This window comes from Phyllostomus hastatus, unplaced genomic scaffold (assembly GCF_019186645.2).
Source record: "Phyllostomus hastatus isolate PE091 unplaced genomic scaffold, TTU_PhHast_1.1 phas_scaffold_345, whole genome shotgun sequence".
NCBI classification, from domain to species: Eukaryota; Metazoa; Chordata; class Mammalia; order Chiroptera; family Phyllostomidae; genus Phyllostomus; species Phyllostomus hastatus.
Window position 1 is genome coordinate 537,775 of NW_025334024.1, and position 20,870 is coordinate 558,644.

The 20,870-nt window shown below is 45.4% G+C and overlaps 1 protein-coding gene across 5 annotated transcripts in view; it reads left to right on the forward strand.

Moving 5' to 3' along the window:
* Positions 1–20,870, forward strand: part of ANKRD11 (ankyrin repeat domain containing 11) — a 222,621-nt gene that overhangs the window by 175,956 nt on the left and 25,795 nt on the right. For 3 of the 5 annotated variants that reach the window (XM_045818559.1, XM_045818560.1, XM_045818556.1), the window contains 2 exons: positions 1,368–1,515; positions 12,631–12,769. In XM_045818559.1, coding sequence (XP_045674515.1) covers positions 1,429–1,515; positions 12,631–12,769 — 226 coding nt within the window. In that variant the 5' untranslated portion in view covers positions 1,368–1,428. The remainder of the gene's footprint in view (positions 1–1,367; positions 1,516–12,630; positions 12,770–20,870) is intronic. The other 2 variants (XM_045818558.1, XM_045818557.1) reach the window with 1 other exon arrangement.

Genomic DNA, 20,870 nt, shown 5'->3' on the forward strand with positions numbered 1-20,870 from the left:
ACTCAGTGAAAATAACACACGAAAAGGAAGGCAGTGGCTTTTAGGAAGATAGACTTTTTCTCTGTTCCTCCCGCTATATGCAGCTAAAACTCCGGATGTGAAGTGTGGAACAAGCATAGGAGAACTGGGAAGTGAAGAGAGAAGCCGCCTATATTGTAGGAATGTCTATATCAGGCATGTCTGGTCAGGTCAGTGTGGCCACAGGTGGAGCTGTGATAGGATGTTGGTTCTTCACATAGGTCCCAGAGAGTGGTACTGTGTGCCACACAGAGCCACCAGGGAAAGCACCACGATGGTCAGGAGCAAGAGGGAATTCTTGGCCAGATTTTTGTTGGGGTTTCTTCAGGAAGGCAAGACACGGCGGGGTGAGCAGTTTAGGATTGGCTAATTTGAATAATTCTGCAAACTGGGTTATAGGGTGATCTGTATTTCCTGGTGGCTGGGGAAACAATTCACTTGTGTATAAGCTAGCTGCTGATTGATAGTTTTGTGTGTGAAAGGCATGCCCACTTCAGGAACCCTCTGCTGTCTCTGAGAAAGGGCTAGTCCTGGGAGAGGCACTCTCTCCTGTTTAGCAAACGTTTTAAGGTGTCAACATATGAGAAAATAAAAACAGGATGACTATAGCATGTGTTCTGGGATTTCCTGGGAAATGCTGGGGCTAGGGCGTCTGGCTCAGTAATGGGAGGAGTCCCACATTAAAGTTGCCTGGACATTCTCTGAAACTCCTTCAGGGGTGTCACATTACTGCCTTCTGAACATTTTATTCGGGACAAGTTGGTAAAGTGGGTGTGCTTGATGCTTTCTGAAAAGAATAATGAATCTCATCTAACCTTCTGTCTGGGGGAGCAATGTGGGAATTGAGCTGCTTTCCTAGGTGGTAACTGGTGTTCAGACCATGGCCCAGAGGGTGGCAGACAAGATCTGTAGGACCTGAGGTGCAAGTACTGCACTTTGGGTGTGACCATGCCCATGTGGGAAGGAGTGGCGGGGTGTGGTGGGGGACAAAGAGCATGTGTGGTGCCCAACCCTGAAGACCAGGGCTAGAGCTGCTGGAACCCCGAATGCAATCAGAGAGAGGTTCAGGTACTGGCCAACACTGCCCGGAAGCATGGCCGTCACTTTTGTAAGTTGATCCTTTTGGCAGCTGAGCAATACCTGTTTGCCCCCACTGTGTTCTCCATAATGTAGTGTAGATGTTGTTCCTGCTGGTGTTGACTGCCTGGGTGCATCCTAAGTGGCCTCTTCCTGGGCGCTGGTTAGAAGAGCTGGTTATATTCTTTTGGTTCATTCTGTCACATGAGTTTAAGATTGTCTCAGTTTTGGTTGAGTTCAATGAATTTTAACCCCCTTCCTCTCTTTTGAAGCAGACTGTTGATGATGAAGCGATGGCCGTATAAATGAAGATCAAGTGAGGGGAGAAGAACGATGCCCAAGGGTGGGTGTTCTAAAACACCACAGCAAGAAGAATTTTCTCTCAGCAACGACATGGTGGAGAAACAAACAGGGAAAAAGGTAACACTTGGCTCAGCTATTCTCCTCTTTTTTTTCCTCCTCCTCCTCCTCTTCCTCACTTCCTGTTCTTCCTCCTTTTCTTCCTCTTATCCTTACTCTCTTCTCCTCTTTACCTTCCTCCCCTCTCCTCATCCTTGCTGACTTTCCTCCTCACGCTCACCTATCCTCAGTATATTCACTGTGTCTAAACAGGTGTAAGGGCTGAGAATGTCTCCTTGCCCGCAGCAGAGTTTTGTGTTTTCTTGGCCTTGTCTTTGTTGGGCCTCTCTCGGCAGCCAGCAGTGGAGACAGCACTGTCTGGTGGGTCAGATGGGAGAGCAGTGATCTTGCCAAAGAGGTCTTGCTTTGTTTCAAGGATGTATCTATTATTTGGGGACCAAAGTTAGTATTTAAATAATAGGTTTATTTTTGAGATGATCTTGATTTGGCCCCATACTTCTGTCCCTCAGGACCACAGGATTCCTGTCATGGTTTCATTAAGACCAGACCTGACATTTAACTGTATTTGAGTTATCCTGACTGATAACGCTGCTGGATAATTTAAATTCTAGTTTGGCTTGTTCTCAATGTGAATAGGAAAATGGGACGTAACTCAAAAATCCTTTTATCTTATTAAAGTGCTTGTAACACTGGGCTCTGCGGTATGCACTTCTTGTCCTGTGGTGTGGGGTGATACTGGGGTCTGGTACATACCTTCTGTCTTTCAGTGTAGAGTGACAGTAGGCTCTGAGGAGTATACTTCCTGACCTGCAGTGGGAGGGAGACACTGGACTCTGGGGTGCACACTTCCTATCCTGCATTGTAAGGCTGCCCAGTGAGCATAGACCTGAAATCAGACCGAAAGGTTCAAGCTCATGCTTTGTCATGTGTCCCTTTATGACTATGAACAAGTCAACTACCTGCCCTGAGATGTAGTTTCCTAATCTCTACAGTAGGAACAAGAGCATCTTGTGCAGTTGTAGTGAGGTGGGATAACGGTGCTTGCCTGCTCATGGGGTAACACCACCCTGTCATCACTGTTTTTTAATCCTGTTGTTTCTTGGGCTTCTCTCCCTGTTTCTCTGGATGTCCATGTAGCTGGTCATCCATATTAACCAGTCTGACTCTCAGCCCCAGGCCTCAGTGCTCAGGGGTTACCTCTCGCAGTCCCATTACTAGTCCTTGAATCTGCTTCTCGCTGCTTTCCCACGAGGCCCCTTCTGTCCTAACACTTGGGAATGAACAGAAGTTCTGGGACTCCTTCTTGCCCATTCTCTCCCGGAGCTTCCTGCTGCTATATTAGTTCATGCCTGCATCTCTGATGATGCCCTGGGTTCGGTGGGGTGTGAGGTTAGTGTGTTTTCCACATGAGATTAGTGAGGTTTAATGTGAAGTAGTTAATGAACATAGGCATGCTTAGATGTTCATCATTATAAACAGGCAGGCCTCTGAGACCCTGATGTCTAGGCATTTGTGTCCATGCATTTTATCCTGCTTGCTATGTCCCCCAATGTCTCTTGCTGTATGTAAGAATAGGTAGGAGGTGCAGCATAGAGCCACAGGCAGGCTGAGGCTTGAGCTTGGTCTGAGCACACATGGGAGGTTCATGCATCTGTGAGGCCTATGGACAGTCTGGGTTCAGCTTGGGATGGCCGAGTGCTGCTGTGCCCATGAGGAGATGCAGCCAGTGAGGCAATGTGCCCTGGGAAACATGGGAACACCCACTTTGGTGGCTAAGAGTCTCAATTGTTGGGCCACTTTCACAGTGAATGGCCAAACCACCCTTGATAGTGTCAGGGTTCCTAGATTTCTGTATGGAATGCCCTTGCAAGATGATTTCATAGCTGTGGGCACAGGATGAGGGAGAGGCCCACCTGTCCCTCGCTCTTGTGCTGAAGTCCATGTAGCCCCTCCATCCTGATTTCTCTGCCTTCAGGCTGGGTCCTCAGGACCCCCAAACTGCTATCCCCACTGGCCTGGATCTACACAAGGTGGAATTGGGGCTGGGCCTGCCCAGAAGGGCTTCTTACTCAAGGCCAAATTGGAGGCACCCAGAGTCAGCCCCCACCTTGAAAATGACTGTGAGTGGGCCCAGTGGGCACCTGGTCCAGGGCCTGCTGCAGGCCTCCTGCTTACCTTCTAACACAGGGCTTTTCTGGGCTGGTTTGCACTGTTTTTCTTTAATTGAGGGGAACAGAGACTCAAGTGGACTAAACTGGATCTGGTGTCGTTGGTATGAGCAGTGTGTACATATTTGCCTCAAGACATGTGTGGATTTGCATTGCTTTGTTGTTTTTTGTTTTGTTTTGTTTTTTTCCTCAGTAAGGTAGCTTTGTGATTTTGAGGGGTGGGGGGGTGGGTACTACCCAAGATGAAGCCAGACATTTTCCTCATGGAGGCAGACAAATTTTAACACTGAAGATGCCATCTAATGGAGCTCGGCCCTCAGTGCTACAGGAGCTTTCTCAGCTTAAATGGCAATTAATAATAGAATGCTTGGGAAGATGTACCTGGTGGCAGTTGTGACCTGAAAGTGCACTTCAGTTTATGGTCCGAGGATCTTGGGATGGCAGAGTGCAGAGGCTCAGAGCCACCATTTCTGGTGACATGTGGTTGAACTTGTTCTGCTGTTTTCTCTCATAAACTCTCTTTTCTTCGGATACAGATCCATGTTACCAAGAGCAACATATTTTTAGATTTTTGCAGAAGAATCGTGATACAAGTTATACATTTGTGAACAGTGAAGAAAGGGCCCACGACTCTTGGCGAGAGTCCTCATGCCGCATTTGGTAGTTTCCTGGTGTTCTTTTGGCACGAAGTCTTCCTGCCTGGACTCTTTGGGGAGTGTGGGCAGCTGCATTGCAGACAGGCTCCTCTTCCTCAGGGGCTCCTCAGGATCCTGCCCACAGCAGACCCCAGAATCCCTAAACTTCCAAGCTGGAAGGAGCCTGAGAAGGGACCAGTTAACATCTTTGTGGTTGAGGGTATTCTGTGCAGAAGAGCCAAGGGCTCCTGTGGTATCTGAGGCCACCCAGCAAGAAATGACACCCTGACCCTCAGGCTGGGGCCTTCTCACACCAACCCTTCTCTCCATCTCACACAGGATCCTTCTCCCTGTGCTTGTCACACTCTGAGGAGACTACACAACAGCTCAGGGTTACCCCAAGCTTACATGATAGTAAAGTTCATTTTCTTTTGTGCTAGATTAAATAGTTCTCAAACTGTATTCTTAAACCAGTACCGTGAGCATCACCTGGGAACCTTTTAAGACTGCACACGGAATCAGAAAGGCTGAGGGTGGATGCTTGCCCTCTGTTTTAACAAGTCTTTCAAGGACATGGTGAGTGCTATGGTCTGAGAATTGTACATGTACTGTACGTATCACAAGCTGTAACATCCAGGGTTTCCTTCACACTGTTCTTAGAGGAAACCCTGAGGGGTGGTCTGTAGACATTATACTCATCCTCTTCAAAGGCCAGTAGGCCCACCTCTTCCTGAGGGATAGGGTTTGTCTTCATGGGGTTTATCCTTGTCATTACCGTGAGTAAGACTGCTATGACCCTGTGATTCAGCTCCCTTCATCTAAGAGGAGTAACTTCAAAAGTGACCTCAGTTTGGAAGCTGGAGGCAGGGGCATGGTTGAAGCGGCCTTCGCTTGTGGCTGCTTCATACTGTGGTTTTTATGACAGTTCTTGGACAAGGCCTGTTGTGAGCAAGGGAATGTCCTCAAAAGGAGCCAGCCACACACATTTGTGTTTCTTCATAATGCCAGGTTTACTAGGGAAGACCTCCCCAGTAATCCTGTAGAGTCCTACACAGGTGGGGTGGGGGTTTACCTGATAGAAGCAAGCAGAACAAGTTTTTGGAGCAAAGTCCTGGTCACTGTCAAATGCTGCAGATGGAGAGGCGGGCATTGGTCTCAAGTTAGGTGGCTACAGTGGCAGCACGTGTCTGGTGGAATGGAAGTCTAGTAGGGCTCTAAGTGTGGCGTGTGGTACAACCAAACTCAAGCACTGAATAGTTGGAGCTCTGAGTTGGTGTTGTTTTGTTTTGTTTTTTAAAGTTTATTGATCGATTTTAGAGAGAAAGGAAGTGAGAGAAAAACATTGATTGGTTGCCTCCCATACATGTTCCAACTGGGGATAATACCTGCAACCTAGGCATGTACCCTGTCCAGGAATCAAACCAGCAGCCTTTCAGTTCAAGGAACTATACTTCAACCAACTGAGCCATATGGCCAGAGGTTCCACTCATATTGGTGTCCAGATGGAGTCCTTATCCAAGTGGCCACACTTGTGGTTTGGGAAGTTCTGGGCCACTCCAGAGCACATTCCCATTATACCCCATTACCTCAGTCTTAACCACATCATGGCTGACAGTGATTTCATACTGGGCTGTCAAAAGCGTTCATTTAAAAGCCTGCTCTGCTCTTGCTGTATACAAGGCTACAGTAAACAGAGTCTGAAGATCCATAGGCCCATCCCCATGCTCCTCCTGACATTTTGGTTCCCTGGGAGTACCTGTTTCCACAAATCCAAAAGAAATCCTCTGAAGAAAAAGTAGGTGGTTATGTCCTTACAATGAAATCACAGGAAGGATGATAGTGGGTCGAGCTTTCTTAGATCCTAGGCCCCTGAGAGTGTTAGCTCTTTTTAGGCTTCAGATATGCTTTCTGGTGGCAGTGACGTTGGGCTATATCACAGATGGACTCCTGCAGTCTCTATGATCTGGAGAGTCTCAGCAGTTGGGATTTTTGTCTGTCTCTATGTTTTGTGGGGGCAGAGAGGGAAATAGAGAAAAACCACAGATGAAATGAGACATGCTACACTTGGGTCCCCTTCTGCTCCCAGATTGGTCCTGGAGCCAGGGAGTCATTTACAGGTATTCTGCTCACTTAGCCACAAGGGATTCCCCAACTGCTGATTCAGATTGACCAGCACTTGCCTGCCCTGCCCCCACTCTGCCCCTTACACTGCATGATCCTTCTCTGTATGTAGCATGTGCTCCTCTGACACACCTGCATTTGCTTGTCTTGCGATCTCCTCCCATCATAAGTAAGCTCTTGGGAGGAACCTCATGTTCTCACAAGCTTTGTACACTGGGCACTCATTAGGCTCATGAGGCATTATTGTGTAGATGCTGACACCCTCAGATGCCCCAATCAGATTTCACAAGTGAAGGCAGGTCAGGTCTTTGAGAAATAAGAGACACAGATTGGAAAGGAAGGAGTAAAGTTACTTTTCCTCACAGAGGACATGATCATCTATGGAGAAAATCCTGAGAAATCTACATGAAAGCTCTAAGAACTAAGAAGTGAGCTTAGCAAGGTTGCATAATACAGAACCAGTATGCAAAGCATATTTCTGAATACTATGAAAATTTAAAACTACATTTATAGTAGTGTCAAAAATATGGATTCTTAAGGAATAAATTTGATGAAAGATGTTCAAGACCTGCACCCTGAAAGTTCCAAAACGTTGCTGAGAGAAATTAGGAAGACCTAAGCACCTAGAGAGTTACACCACATGCATTTGTCAGAAAACTCACACTATTATTTAGATACCATCTCTCCCCAAATTGATCAATAGAGTCAACATAATGATACTAAAAATGCTTGTTGGGTGTTTGGTTTTGTTTTTGTTTGTTTGTTTTTTTGGTAGAAATTGATAAGCTAATTACAAAGGTCATACGGAAATTCAAAGAACCTAGAATAACAAAACCCAGTTTGAAAAAGAAGAAAAATGTTGGACGACATAAACAGTTTGATTTCAGTCCTTACTATAGAGCAGCAATTTTCAGTCTCGTTCATCTCATGGCACACACAAATTAATAATTCTACGGCACACAAGAATATATTCTTTTGCCAGTCTGACGAAAACTAGGTATAATTTTGATTCATTCACACTGGACAGCTATTGTGTTGGCTATTGTCACTTTTTTATTTGACATTCTAAGGGAAAAGAGGTCAGGAATTGCATATTTAAAAAATTTTTATTGCACACTGGTTGAAAATTGCTGCTACAGAGTTACAGTAATAAGATAGTGTAGTATTGGCCTAGCATGTCGATGAGTGGAACACAGACCCCACACATGTATGGTAGGTGCTTTTAAACAAAGATGCTGCCCTGGCTGCTGTAGCTCAGTGGATTGAGCATGGGCCCGAGAACCAAAGGGTCAGTGGTTCGATTCCCAGTCAGGGCACGTGCCTGGGTTGTAGGCCAGGTTGCCAGGTGGGGGCACTTGGGAAGCAACTACACACTGATGTTTTTCTCCCTCCTTTCCCCCTCTATTAAAAATAATAAATAAAATCTTAAAATATAATAATAAACAAACATGCTGAGAGAGCTCAGTTGGGAAAGGGTAATCTTTTCAACAAATGGAGGTGGAAGTGTTGGGTTGACATATTTATGCTGTTTTTAGTGGCTAAAATAATTTTTGTTCTTAATGGATTCTTTTGCTGTTGGTTATTTATAGATGAGTTAGTTAACCATAGTTAAGGGTAACTGTGTCAAGTGGACCATAACCATCTTTCAAACAGTACCACAGTTTTCTTTCCCCTCTGTGTGGAAAACACGGTGTGGTCAAGGATTGCATGCTGGACTTCCTTTCTTTGGTGATGGTATGTGTGGAGCCCCTCCTCAAGTTTATTGTGAGGATACATGAGATGACAAGAGCCATCCGGGTCACCATCTGGTTGTCCATGCCAGCAGTTACCGCCCTAGTTTTTATGGCATATCAAACTCTGACATGAAAGTAGCTGTTAAGGTTGAATTTAATGTTTTAGGTGTTCCTTTTAGCATTCAGGAAATGAAAACATGTAATGTGTATAGTCAGTTCCTGTTACTTTACTAGTGAGGAAAGCTCAACTCTGTCCCAGCCCAGCTGCTCTGCAGGGTTCCGAACCCACGTCTGCCCAGAGAGCCATACTCCTGCTGTGCAGCTCAGGGCTGAGCCCCTCCCATGCTCCGGGTGCAGTGCGGGTTTTTGTTTTTCCCTGTATAGCTAGTATGGTGAGAAGCTGGGATTTTAAAACTTTTTCTGAACTTTTTAAATGAAATGTAAATGCATATAATACTCTGTTTCATTGTTAAAACCTGGGATAATCTCCATCCAGATCAAAATATTCCAGCATTACTAGCTAGCCTCCTGAGAGTTTTCTTGTACTCTGTACTCAGGAGAGTACAGGAAAGTTTCCTGTCCTGAGAGAGTCTGAAGTAGCACTCCTGACTAAAGTGAACTCTTCTTACCTGTGTCACTGTAGCCAAGTTTTTACTGTTGAGATTTACATGAGGAGAACAGTTGTTCGACATTACATCTGATTCACAGGCTTTTTCTTAGCAGCCATTCTCTTCCTCTTTTGCTGTATAGTATTCCATTGTGTGAATGTTAAGCAATTTATCCATTCTCCTCCTTTGAACATTTGGATATTTTGCAGTTTGAAATATAACAGAGTAATGACATGAACATATGTAACCATTGGGTTTTTTTCCACAGCGGTAGATAACGGTTTAATCATTTGTCAAAGTTACTGTGTCAGTTCTGCAGTCCTGAAAGCTGTGAGAGTTCATGTTGACCCACATTCTTGCTAACACTTGGTGTTAGTTTAATTTTAGTCATGCTTGTGGTGTGTATTGGTATCCCGTGGTTTTATTCGTGCTTGTCTGTTGTTTGATCATGAAGATGCTCTCCTGTGTTATCTTCTAAAAGCTTTCCGTCTCTGGTTCATCTGGAATAATTTTTGTTTTGTGATCTAAGGTAGGGGATCAAGGTTTATTTTCTTCCTTTTAGATGTTCACATGGTCATTGTCACATAATGAAAAGACCTCCTTCCCACTGTGTGGGCTGCAGGGCCTTTGTCATCAGCCAGGTGGCATTCCAACTTGTGTTCTTTGTTCTGAACCTTTGGTCTAGGACCACCTGTTGTGATGACTGAAGCTTTATAGCCTTGATCTCTGGAAGTGTAATTTGCTGAACTTTGCTGTTTTTCAGAATTGTTTTTACTATTTTTGAATGTTTGCTTTTCCATATATATATATTTAGAATAAGCTGGTTGATTTCCACAAAATGCCTTATGGGATTTTTTGACTGGATTGCTTGTAAAGATCAGTTTGGGAGAATTGCCATATTAACAATGTGAGTTTTCTTACCATGAATATATCCCTCAATTATTATGTCGTCTTTATTTTCTCTCAGTAATATTCTCTCAGCTATAGAGGGTTTGAACATCTTTTGTTAGATTTATTCCTAGGTAGTTGATGTCTTTTGACATTTATGTAATTGATTTTAATATCATTTCCTGTTTATATTGAATAAAAATCAACTACTTCCTATGTCTAGCTACTTTAATTTACATACTATTTGAATCCTTTAATTGTATATTCCTTTGGATTTTTCAGGTATACACTCAATCATTTTAAGATTCATACTTTTTTATTCCTCAGGGGAATAAAAAAGGAAAAAAAGAAATCGAAACAAATCTGATCCCAGAGGGAATTTTATTTTGGGGGCCCAGATGTGTGTGTCATGATATGATTGCTGATGCATCAACATTGTTCCTTAAGAGCTGTCACAGAAGAGCTGTCTGTGTTGTTGCATGTACCAGTATCTTTTTTATTTTTGTGGAATAAATATTCCATTTATGACCGCTAGAATTAATGCATCCATTTGCTTTTCAATAGGCAATTGTGTTCTTTTTCTTTTTCTTTTTTTTCTTTCTTTCTTTCTTTTTTTTTTATTATTGTGAACATCACTGTGCCAGTCTGTGAACAGATGCTCTCATTTCATCAACTTCAAAGTGGTTTTGCCATTTCAGTCCCACCAGCAACACCTCAAATTCTGGTTTTCCTGCCATGTCTTTGTCAACATTTGATACTGTTAGTCTTTGTTGTTGTTGTTTAAATCCTCACCCAAAGATATGTTTATTGATTTGAGAGAAACATCAATTCATTGCCTCCTGTATGTGTGCTAATGTGGGGGGATCAAACCCACAACCTAGGTATGTGCCCTGACCAGGCATTGAACCTGCAACCTTTTTTGGTATATGGGACAATGCTTCAACTAACTGAGCAACCCAGCCAGGATAATACCGTTAGTCTTTTTTTTTTTTTTAAGATTGTATTTATTTATTTTTAGAGAGAGAAGGGAGGGAGGGAGAGAGAGAAAAACATCAATGTGCGGTTGCTGGGGGTTATGGCCTGCAACCCAGGCATGTACCCTGGCTGGGAATCGAACCTGCGACACTTTGGTTCACAGCCCGCGCTCAATCCACTGAGCTACGCTAGCCAGGGCTACCATTAGTCATTTTTATTTTAGCCATTCTAGTAGAAGTATTTAGATCTCCTTATGGTTTTAATTTGCATTTTCCTAATGTAGAACACCCTTCCAAATGTTAATTGGCTTTATGGATATTTTCTTTTGCAAAGTACATACTCATATCTTTTGTTCATTTAAAAAATTGTTTTGCTTTTCAATAAATAAGGTGATTATAGGCAACCCACAGCTGTGGGCTCTGTCTAGATGCCCCCTTTGTTAGGTAGAGGACTGTAACTTTTCCCCATGTGCTGAGATTTTGTGTCAGGATTAGCATAGACTTTCATCACAGGCCTTTTGTAGCAGTTGAGATGATCATGTCATTTTCTTCATGTGGTGAATTACATTGATTTTTTTAATTTCTTGCATTCCCAAATAATTTTTTATTATGATCTTTTTAAATATATCCATAGATCAAATTCACTAACTGGGCCAGGACTTTTCTTGGTGGGCAAGTGTTTTTTGCAGTGTGGCATTTTTGCTAGTGGGTTCCATTCTTCTCCCAGTTCTTTGGTGGCAGGTGTAGGTAGTGACAGGCGTGGCTGTGGCCTAATACCCCAGGTGCACTGTGGGGTGCAATGGCATGTCTGGCATCTGTGCAGCTCTATCTTCTAGGGGTTTTTCCTCATCCCAGCAGTGCCTGGTGGCCCCTCTTTCTACTCTAGATGCCCTTGGAGCTGGCAGCATGTTCTTGCAGAGATCTCTCTAGTCACTTGAGGGTGTCTCTCATTAACTGCTAAGGTTAGTGGATGCTGTGGCTGACTAATCAAGCTGGAGGACCAATTGAGTCACAGGAGGAGGGAATTCAGTGGTACTCAGTGCTGGGAGATAGCTCCGCCTTGGAGCATCCCTACCTAAAGTGGTACTGTCCGCTGAAGGGTTGGATCCAGGGTGTCCAGCACTGTAGCCAGCAAAGCAGGGACTCCTGTCTCCACACAGTTCTTGTTTCATCAACATACCCACATACACACTCTTTGCATTTTGGGATCGGGCTGCCCTAGGGCTGAATACACTGCCGTTTCCACACATTGACCTCACTTCATATGATACAACACTGAACAGGAAGCAGCAGAATTATATGCCCAATACACATTGAGATCTCCATTTATCATCTTGAGGTGGGTACTGTCTTCCATTCTACAGATGATGACACTATAGTGATAGACTTGGCCAAGGATGGCAAGCTCATCAGGGTACCTGGAAGTTGGGCTTGTGAGTCTTTACCCTGCAGGACAGACCTACCCCGAGACAAGAGCCAGGAAGAGTGGTAATAAGGACATGTCCTACCAGTTCTCCAGCTAGCTCTTTCTTTGGAGTGGTCATCTGCACTCAGGCTTACAGCTGTGGGCTCTGCTTTGGGACTGATGCCTTGGTCTGTAAAATCTGTTCTGAAGTCAGTGTCACAAGCCTGTGGTGATGCCAGAGACAGCATGAGCACTGGTGGTCATGCCAGGCCATGTGGGACTGACTATACAGGGGATGTCAGACAGAAAAGGAGGAGAACCCAGCTCATTTATGGTGGAAATCAAGACTCTACCTGTCCACAAAACTTTTTAAGGCTCTTGTACTTCATTATTGGGAAAATGAGTTTGGGGACAACTGTATCTCTGAGTACTCTGCTTTCTTCATACTCATGAGAATATTTGTTAGCCGCAATTTCTCAAGACTACTCTCTAGGTTCAGATCAAGAATTGGGGCCATGGGGGATCATGGACAGGGCTCAGCTGCAGCTGCTTTAACTGACACATAAATGAAACCATGGTAGAAGTGAGGGTTTTGAGACTTTAATCTGCAAATGCTATCTGAAAGTGTTATTTTCTTTTCTAGGATAAAGATAAAGTTTCTCTAACCAAGACCCCAAAGCTGGACCGCAGTGATGGAGGGAAGGAGGTGAGAGAGAGAGCAACCAAACGGAAGCTGCCCTTCACAGTGGGGGCCAATGGAGAGCAGAAGGACTCAGACACAGGTACCAGGAGCCCGGTGTAGCCTCTGCCCCACCTGCTATCTTCTGTCCCCTTGCTCCCTCCTGACTGCCTCCAGGTCATCCTCAGCCTGGACCTTTCCCACATCATATCTGCCAGACTCTTGTCTTCCACAGAAAGTGTCCTTGACCCCCATATTCAGGGATATGCTGACACTGGGCTTACCTCTAAGGTGGTCCCAACCCCATTTGAGGAGTCCTGCTGGAGACCTAGGGGGCAGCCCAGAGTGAGGCCTCACAGCTCCTTCTCCTCTTTACCTGATTTATTCAGGGCTACCTGGGGATGATAGGGAAGATTAACACACAGAGAATTCACATAAGTATACAAAGTAGAAGTACCACCCCCTTCCCTGGCATGCCCAGGGGACCTCCCATTGTGTGTTCAGTTGGTGAAGCTATGAGGCTTTTGGGCATTCCTGGCTCTTTTTAGTCCCTTGAAAGTTTTTCCTTGGAGGATAAACATGTTTTTCCCTCAGAACTACAAAAACACAAATTAAACTCAATTATTTGAAATAAAAGCCAAAGGGACAGCTGAAAGCAGGACCCAGCGCAGTCTTCTTGTGAGTGCAGGTTGGCCCTGGGTGTGGCATGTATGCATATGTGTCTCTGTGTGTACACATGTGTGTGTGGTGCGCACACATGTGGGTGGGTGTGGCGGTGTGTGAGCATGTGCCTGCACACAAGTAGTGTGTACATGTATGTGTTGCGTGTGTGCGTGCATGTCTCTGTGCCTTTGAGTGTGTGCTCCTGAAAGGTTAATAATACTGTGTGTGTACACTTTCAAGTAGGTACCTTGTTGAGCTGCTTGCTGGGACCTGTGCTGTGTCCTAGCAGTAACCCGGCCTCTCCTGCTAGCCCACACTCTTGTCCTCTTGATCCTGGTGCCCAGGGGCCTTCCCAGCCTGCTGATCATCTGACTGCTCTGCAGACTTGTAGGCCAGTCACAGGCCAGGGGTGTAAAAGGGCGCATAGCACATAGAGCTGTGAGATGGGGTATGGGTTGGGGCTTTCTGCTTGTGGGGATATGTATCAGATACTGAAACAAATAAACGTAAGAAAATTGGGAGAAATGGCAGAGGGAGGAGCCACAGAAAAAATTGTTAGTGTCAAAGCTTTTATTCATGAGGTCACAGGTCCCTCACCCACACCTGCCTATGCAGGTACTCCTAAAGTGAGTGAGTTCATGGTAGCTGGGCAGAGACTTTGGTTAGTTAAAAGCCAGTGAAATGGGTTTGGTTTTGCTGGCTGGGACATGAGGAAGGTGGTACGGGCTGCTTCAGGTCCTTTGGACCAAGCCCATGGTTTCTGTCACTGAGCAAGCACTTTGGGAATGGGAAGGGGTGGGTGTGCAAGGGGAAGGGCCAATACTCCATGGAGCAGTGGAGCAAAGGCATGGTGTGGGTATGTGTGGACATGGGGCTTCTGCCAGAATAAAGGGGTGCCCACAGAGATTCTGTGACTAGGGCTTCAGGTCCAGAGATCAGACCAAGCCTGATACCCTCTCTTATTTTTGGTGTCCATAACAGTTCTGGTTGTGGAGGGTGTACTGTTGCTGTTGGTTATTGGCTGTCTGAATGCTGAGGGTATAGAGTTTGGCACCAGACCTCTAGGATGGTTCTGTGAGTCCCCAGAGCCTTGCTTGCAGAGTCAAGGAGACAGTGTTAGAGCTTCCACCTCCTGAGACAATGTGTCGCCTAAGCAGCTGCATTTTGCAGAATGTGCTTAGAGGCCGACTCTTGGCTGCCCACTCTGTCTGGTTGGTAGGATTTTTTTGAGGGTCTGTTTTATCTTTTTCTTTTTCTTTTTTTTTTTTTAAGTTTTATTGAATTTATTGGGGTGATACTGTTAATAAAACTACACAGGTTTCAAGGGCCCATTTCATTTTGATAGTGGCTTCTTGGGTCTGTGTGCTCCAGCAGGCCTCACAGATTAGTCTGCTGATAGCTAGCATCTTCTTAGCAGGAGGTGTCCACGCTGGTTCTCTGGGGTATTCAGAAGATTCTTGGGGCACTACGGGAGTGCTCACGTTTACATTCTGTGAGTCAGGACCCCAGGTGGGGGCAGGGAAGAAATCACCATGAGGTAGGAAAAAAGTGAAAAACATTTAGAAAATAGAATTTTTTAAGCAAGGTCTAAGTTACAAAAATATAAGTACATGTGAAATAGAGTATTTGCCTGTCTATATTTATTTTCCTTTTGGGGGCTGATTTTAATAACTTACATATACATCTACTCTGTTAATATGACACTAGATTTTCCAGGGAGATGATTCTGGGACATGGTATGTCAAGTATCGCTTGTATAAGGAGCCTCTAAAACTAGCTGATGTTTGTGCACCGTGCACAGCAGTGAGAGGCCCTTTGCCCAGGCTTCCCTGCTCCAGCCATGATTACTTTGCCTGTTACTTGTCGTCTTTCCACTTGCCAGTAAGCAGGATACCTGAGCTGAGCATTAATTCTGCACTAACTAGGAGCATTTCTTCCTCAGAAATGGGGCAAGATGGAGTGAGGCCATTTCTCTTGAGAAGCACAGACCTGTGGCAGGTGCTGCCCCCACTGCAGGTCTGTACCTGAGGAGTAAGCCATACAGGGGAAAATTACTAACTCTGACCAGTGACTGAGATAAAGAGACTCTGGTCCCTTTGGTCCGAGGGAGAGTCCTCAGGAGTGACAGACCTGGAGGGAGGCTGTCTTGCATTCTGCTCCTGCGTGTTCCTCCTGCGCCCTCTGCTGGGAAGATGCGATTTGGCACTCTCTACAGGGGGAACACAGCAGAAGGCTCCAGAAGTTGGGGCTCTTGAGTGGTAAATAGTGAGTTTCCTCGGCTGTACCTTGAGTGGACAGAGGCTTCTGAGCCTCCCCCAGAGACCACTAAACTGCCTAAGGACCTTCTTCTGTTTCCTAGACCCTCAGGAACTGCTGCACGTGACCCAGCCCACAGGAGGCCTGTCTCTGCAGCGCTTAGTCAGGGCTGGGGGCGACTTGCCAAGAACAACACCCATCTGCGGTGAAAGCTGGAAATACTCTGCACATCCAAGCCCAGGCAAAGCAAATTCACCCTGACATGGTTTGTCATTTTAGCTGCCTGCATAGCACCCTGGACAGCTCGTGTTCAGGTGAATATAAATGTGTGTGAGGACCTACTGGCCAGAGCGTGACCCAGAGCCAAGTCTCTGTTAGGGCTGCGTGCAGGCAGCACATGCTGTGTCCTGGCCCCTCTGGCCTAGGGCCGAAGCAGGTCTGGCTACCTATCTTAGGAAGAACAAGCAGGCCACTCCAATGGGACAGCTTCTCCCAGGCAGGTCACATGAGGAGGCTCAGCCTGCCCAAGTGCCTGCTGCTGACTCGCTGCTGGTTTTGGTGTAAAGCATTTTACCACTTACAATGTTCGTGATGAACTTAAATGATGTCTGGAACCTGCTTCAAATTATACTATTCTGCTTACTTTTTATGTGTTTAAATTTTTCCATAACTTGAAAAATCTATAAATATTGTTCAGATTGGTTTAGATGATTACCTACCCACTTTAGGCCTCCTACATAAGTCTTTTGAGCCATTACGGTTTTCTATCCCTTAGTCTGAACATTAGCCTGCTGTCTCCTACCTGGAACCACAGGTGGGCCCTATATGTCCCCAGAGGCCACGTGAGCTTCTCGGCCAGAAGCATCAAGAGCTGGCAGCTGCCTTTTATCAACACTTGAATGTGTCTTTGGATTGAGGAAAAATCAGACTTTTCTTATTTTGCTTTTACCTCGTGAATAAAACTAGTCTCTGGTGCTAAAATGTGAACTCATTCATTCAGTGTTCGGAGTTCAAGGACACTTTCCGAAATCATGATCACCCTGGCTCTATAAGATGGGAAGGTACTGGCTGTTGTGACTTCTCAAGGGCTGTCCCCTATTTGTGAAATGAAGACATTATCTCTGCCTCTGGCATCTGCAGAACTTCTTGGAACTTAAAACCATGCCCTCCTGAGCATTGGAGGTGACTTTTGCATGATGATAAAGGGGCATCTGCTCACTACTGAGTGCTGGACTGTGGCAGAGGAAGAGAAAAATGGCACTGTGGGGAAGTGACACCACTGTGAAACCTCTGGCTATAAAGGGTACATGCCACCCACAGCATGGCCCTAGGAGCTCTCAGGATTTAGTTGATGTATTATGGCAAGACTCCCAAAGCTAGAAGGACTGAGGTAGGATGCTTTAGCCACATGCATTAGGAAGCCCTGCCTCAGTCTACACTGAATGCCTGATCACCTCCCATCTCAAAGCAGCATTGTGAAGAAGAACAAAGCCACACCCATTTCTATGTGACTCTTGTACTATGTAGCTAGACTTAAGTTCCACCCATTTCTGACCCACCACTGCCATGGAATAAAGATGAGCCTTACTACAAACAGAAAATAGATGGGATATGCATGTTGGTGGGGCTATAGAGCAGAAGGTGAAGGGAGCCCAGTACCTGTGCCTCCCATGGTAGAGTTCGAGGGTGAAAGCCCCGTTTTCTGGGGAACCACATTTGGTCACTCATAAAGAATCATATCCAAGTTAAATATTTTCATATAATTAAGAATTCCTCTGGTCAAGCTATTCCCCAATCATTTTTCTTCTCTAAACCTGAACAGCTGCTCCTTCCACAAAGAGGCGTTTGGACCTGCAAAGGAAGGAAGGTTCTTTGTATTTAAAATTCTCTTATTTGCCCCATTTGCACAAAAGGCGTGATTCTGCAGAGTATCACAGCCTCCCTCGGGGCCCCTTACAGGTGCACTCCAGTTTCAGCGATTTGCTGGGAGGACTCACAGGGCCCTTCTTGTAGTCCTACCCTTCTTTTTTTTTTTGAGAGAGAGAGAGGCGGGGGGGAAGGAGAGAGAGACAGACACTGAGAAACATCAATGTGCAGTTGCTGGAGGCCATGGCCTGCAACCCAGGCATGTACCCTAGCTGGGAATCAAACCTGCGATGCTTTAGTTCGCAGCCCACGCTCAATCCACTGAGCTACACCAGCCAGGGTATAGTTCTCCTACTCTTGACCATAACTGATTACAGTGACAGGACTCAAAGTAAAGGCAGCTTCTGGCCTTCCCCACAGAGTCCTGGGATTGTTTGCATCCACAGGTTGTGAGGACACTCAGGAGTGTATTCTTTGAGGAAAGGCCATAGAGAGGAGCCTGTTTGGATGCATCCTGGTGAACGCTGTGAGGCTTTGGGTATATTTGTTAACTTGCATGTCGTTCATTGTTTTCATGTATAAGTCTCTAAACCATGAGGAGTTTGTGGTTCTGATGTATGAAGTTGTGTGTGTGGGTAGGGGGGAGCTCTCAGCAAGTGCTTCATTCGGCTCTTGGGAGGAGTCTGCATCAGGACATGGCTTCTCCACCTGTGCTGTTTCCAGGGCTGCGGTCGAAGACCTGTGTGGGCAAGCCCAGGGATTAGCAGGATTGATGACATGGTTCAGGCGCGGTTGTAAGTTTGAATTAATGATCTCTCTCTCTTTTTTAAATTCTCAATATGCATTGGTGTAGTGAAAGGGATGGGCAGTGGTTGGGACTGTTGTCTATCTCCCAACTGTTGCATAATATTATGCTAATATTACTTATATTATGGCTTGCTGTTTGGGATAACCCTCATTGAATTCCCATGAGCCAGACCTAACTGCTTCCTTCTGGGATGAAGATTAAGACCAGAGAAGAAGGGACCTGCTGAGTCACATATAGCCCATCTTTTTGAAATGATGAATGATGGTAACTTCTAAAAAAAGAAATTGTTACAAATCAGGAAATTGGAAGGAGAAGCTAGTCACAACAGAAGCCTAAGTATTAGATAATGCTCTACCATGCTGGTTAAGTAGGATAGTGTTCTGCTTGAGTCCTTGGTTATTTTATCCTGCTGCATTTGAAGAACTGTAGTATAATGCTTAGGTAAATGTGCCAGTCCCTCGTGTAAGTCATTATCTTTTTTTAACATATTACCTAATTTGGATCATCTGTCTAGTGTATGGACTGTCCACAAATTAGGCTTTTTGGTGTGAAGTACTATATTTCATGACTCTGAACACAAAGGTTAGGCCACGTGTTTGGAATAGAAGGCCTGCTCTGGAGGCCAGGTGAGATACAAGGAAGCTGTCAGGGCAGCAGCTTCCCCAGTACCCCAGCACTCCACTCATTGCAGACCTGAGTTTTATCTGACACTATATTGAACTGTGCGGTTTCACAATAGCACCTCTAAATGCTTTCCCATGGAGTACAGTCAAGATGGTATTGACATCTTAGGATTTTACGGTGGGTCACAGAGGTTATAGGTTTCTCTCTTGGCAGTTTGGTAGACTCTGTCTCCTGGCAAACCCCTCTGCTGGAAAAGCCTAGGAATTAGAGATGGTGAGTAAGAAACATAACAAATGAACATCTGAAGTCCCCAGCAGCTGAGAATAGTAAGAGTTGAGATTCATCTCTGATCTGGCCCTCGCCTACAGGTCTGCTGGGGTGGCAGTGGACACGCCAAGGGCCTCACAAGTTCAGACCAATGAGAGGCCACACCGGTGGACACTTTGGGCCAAAAGACACCATTCCTCACTTAGCTAAGGCATTTGTCTCTTCCAGCTGGTGTCTAGAGGGTGAGAGGCTTTGAGAAGCCTCCTCAGAGACTAACCTACCCTGCCCTCTCTGTAGGGCTGTCACTTGGATGTGTGCTACCTTTGCCATTGGAAATATCTTGTGCTCCCTCCAGTACTAGACCAGAGACGGGCATCTGTGCACCTTCCTGGGACCCAGAGTTCAGACCAGTATCAGTTCCCAGTCAGAACGACAGACCATGGTGAAGGAACCATCCTGAGAGAGGTTCAGCCCCAGGGACTTCATGTCTTTGGATGATTAGCGAATGTAATAAAAGAGAAAATTGAAAACATGAGCAAAGAATAAGATACTGTCAAAAAAAATCATGTACATTTTTTAAAACTATAAAATGAAACATATGGAAATGAAAATTGTCACTGAAATTAAAATTCAATAGGCAGATTATATAGCTTTATAACATAAGAAAGAACTAGTGAATTGGGTGTTATAGGTAAAGAAATTGCCTGGATTTAGAGAGACAAGAAACGCAAAAAACAATGAGTTGCATGTGGGCAGTAGCAGGGAGCTCAGGTGCAATGGTAGCACTTAACCAAGGAGAGAAGTGGAGGCACTGGTGCTCAGAGAAGACAAAGAACTCCTCTTGTCTGTGACAACAGGAGTCCTCAGTAGAGGGAGTGTAGTGCATGGGGAAATACTTACACATGTAAGTATTTTGGACAGCACAGAAAAATTGTTAAAAATAGCTGAATAGAGGAGACATTGCCTACAGATAGCAAGCCAGCCTCCCAATAATATTGTGGAGGCCGGCACCACCCCACAAAACTGGACACTCCTGACTGACTGGGTCTAATGGGGAAACCTTCCCCTAGATGCTCATTCTGTGTCCTTGCTGCCACAATGGACAGTAACTCAGGTCTTTTCTCCAGTGGATGCATCTGGATTCTGTTGGGGAGTGAGACTCAAGATGTGCACTCTGGATACTAACCTCCTGCACACAAAGGTCCCTCAGTAACATCTGCCCTTGACAACCCCCAGACTCCTGGGAAAAAGGCTCTGTTCTAGTCAGACAGTTGCAGTAAAGAGCACAGAAGCAGCGTGTTCCAGAAGGGGTGAGATGAGGAGAAAAGACTTGAGTAGGAAACCGGTGATGACCTCAGGATGGTGGGGATTCTTGCATTTACCAGCTGGGTGACCACATACCAAGAAGTTCTAATAAAATGTTCACCAATTCACAGAGACCATAGGTGAACATACATAAGCATGTCAGCACTGTAGAGATACAAGGGACTGTCACGTCACCATGTTTTCCCAAAGATGCTATAGGGGGACTGGCCAGACTCATGTGAAACCATCTGTCATTCATCAGGCTAAGAGGAATACCACAACTAACATTGGAATACCAGGAACACAGTAAGAATGAGGAAGGCAGCAGACAGGCTTGAGGGAACAGGAAGCAAGAATCCAATAAGAAGACAGACCTGCTCTGGCTGTTGGGCTCTTAGGCCCAGCTATTTCCCAC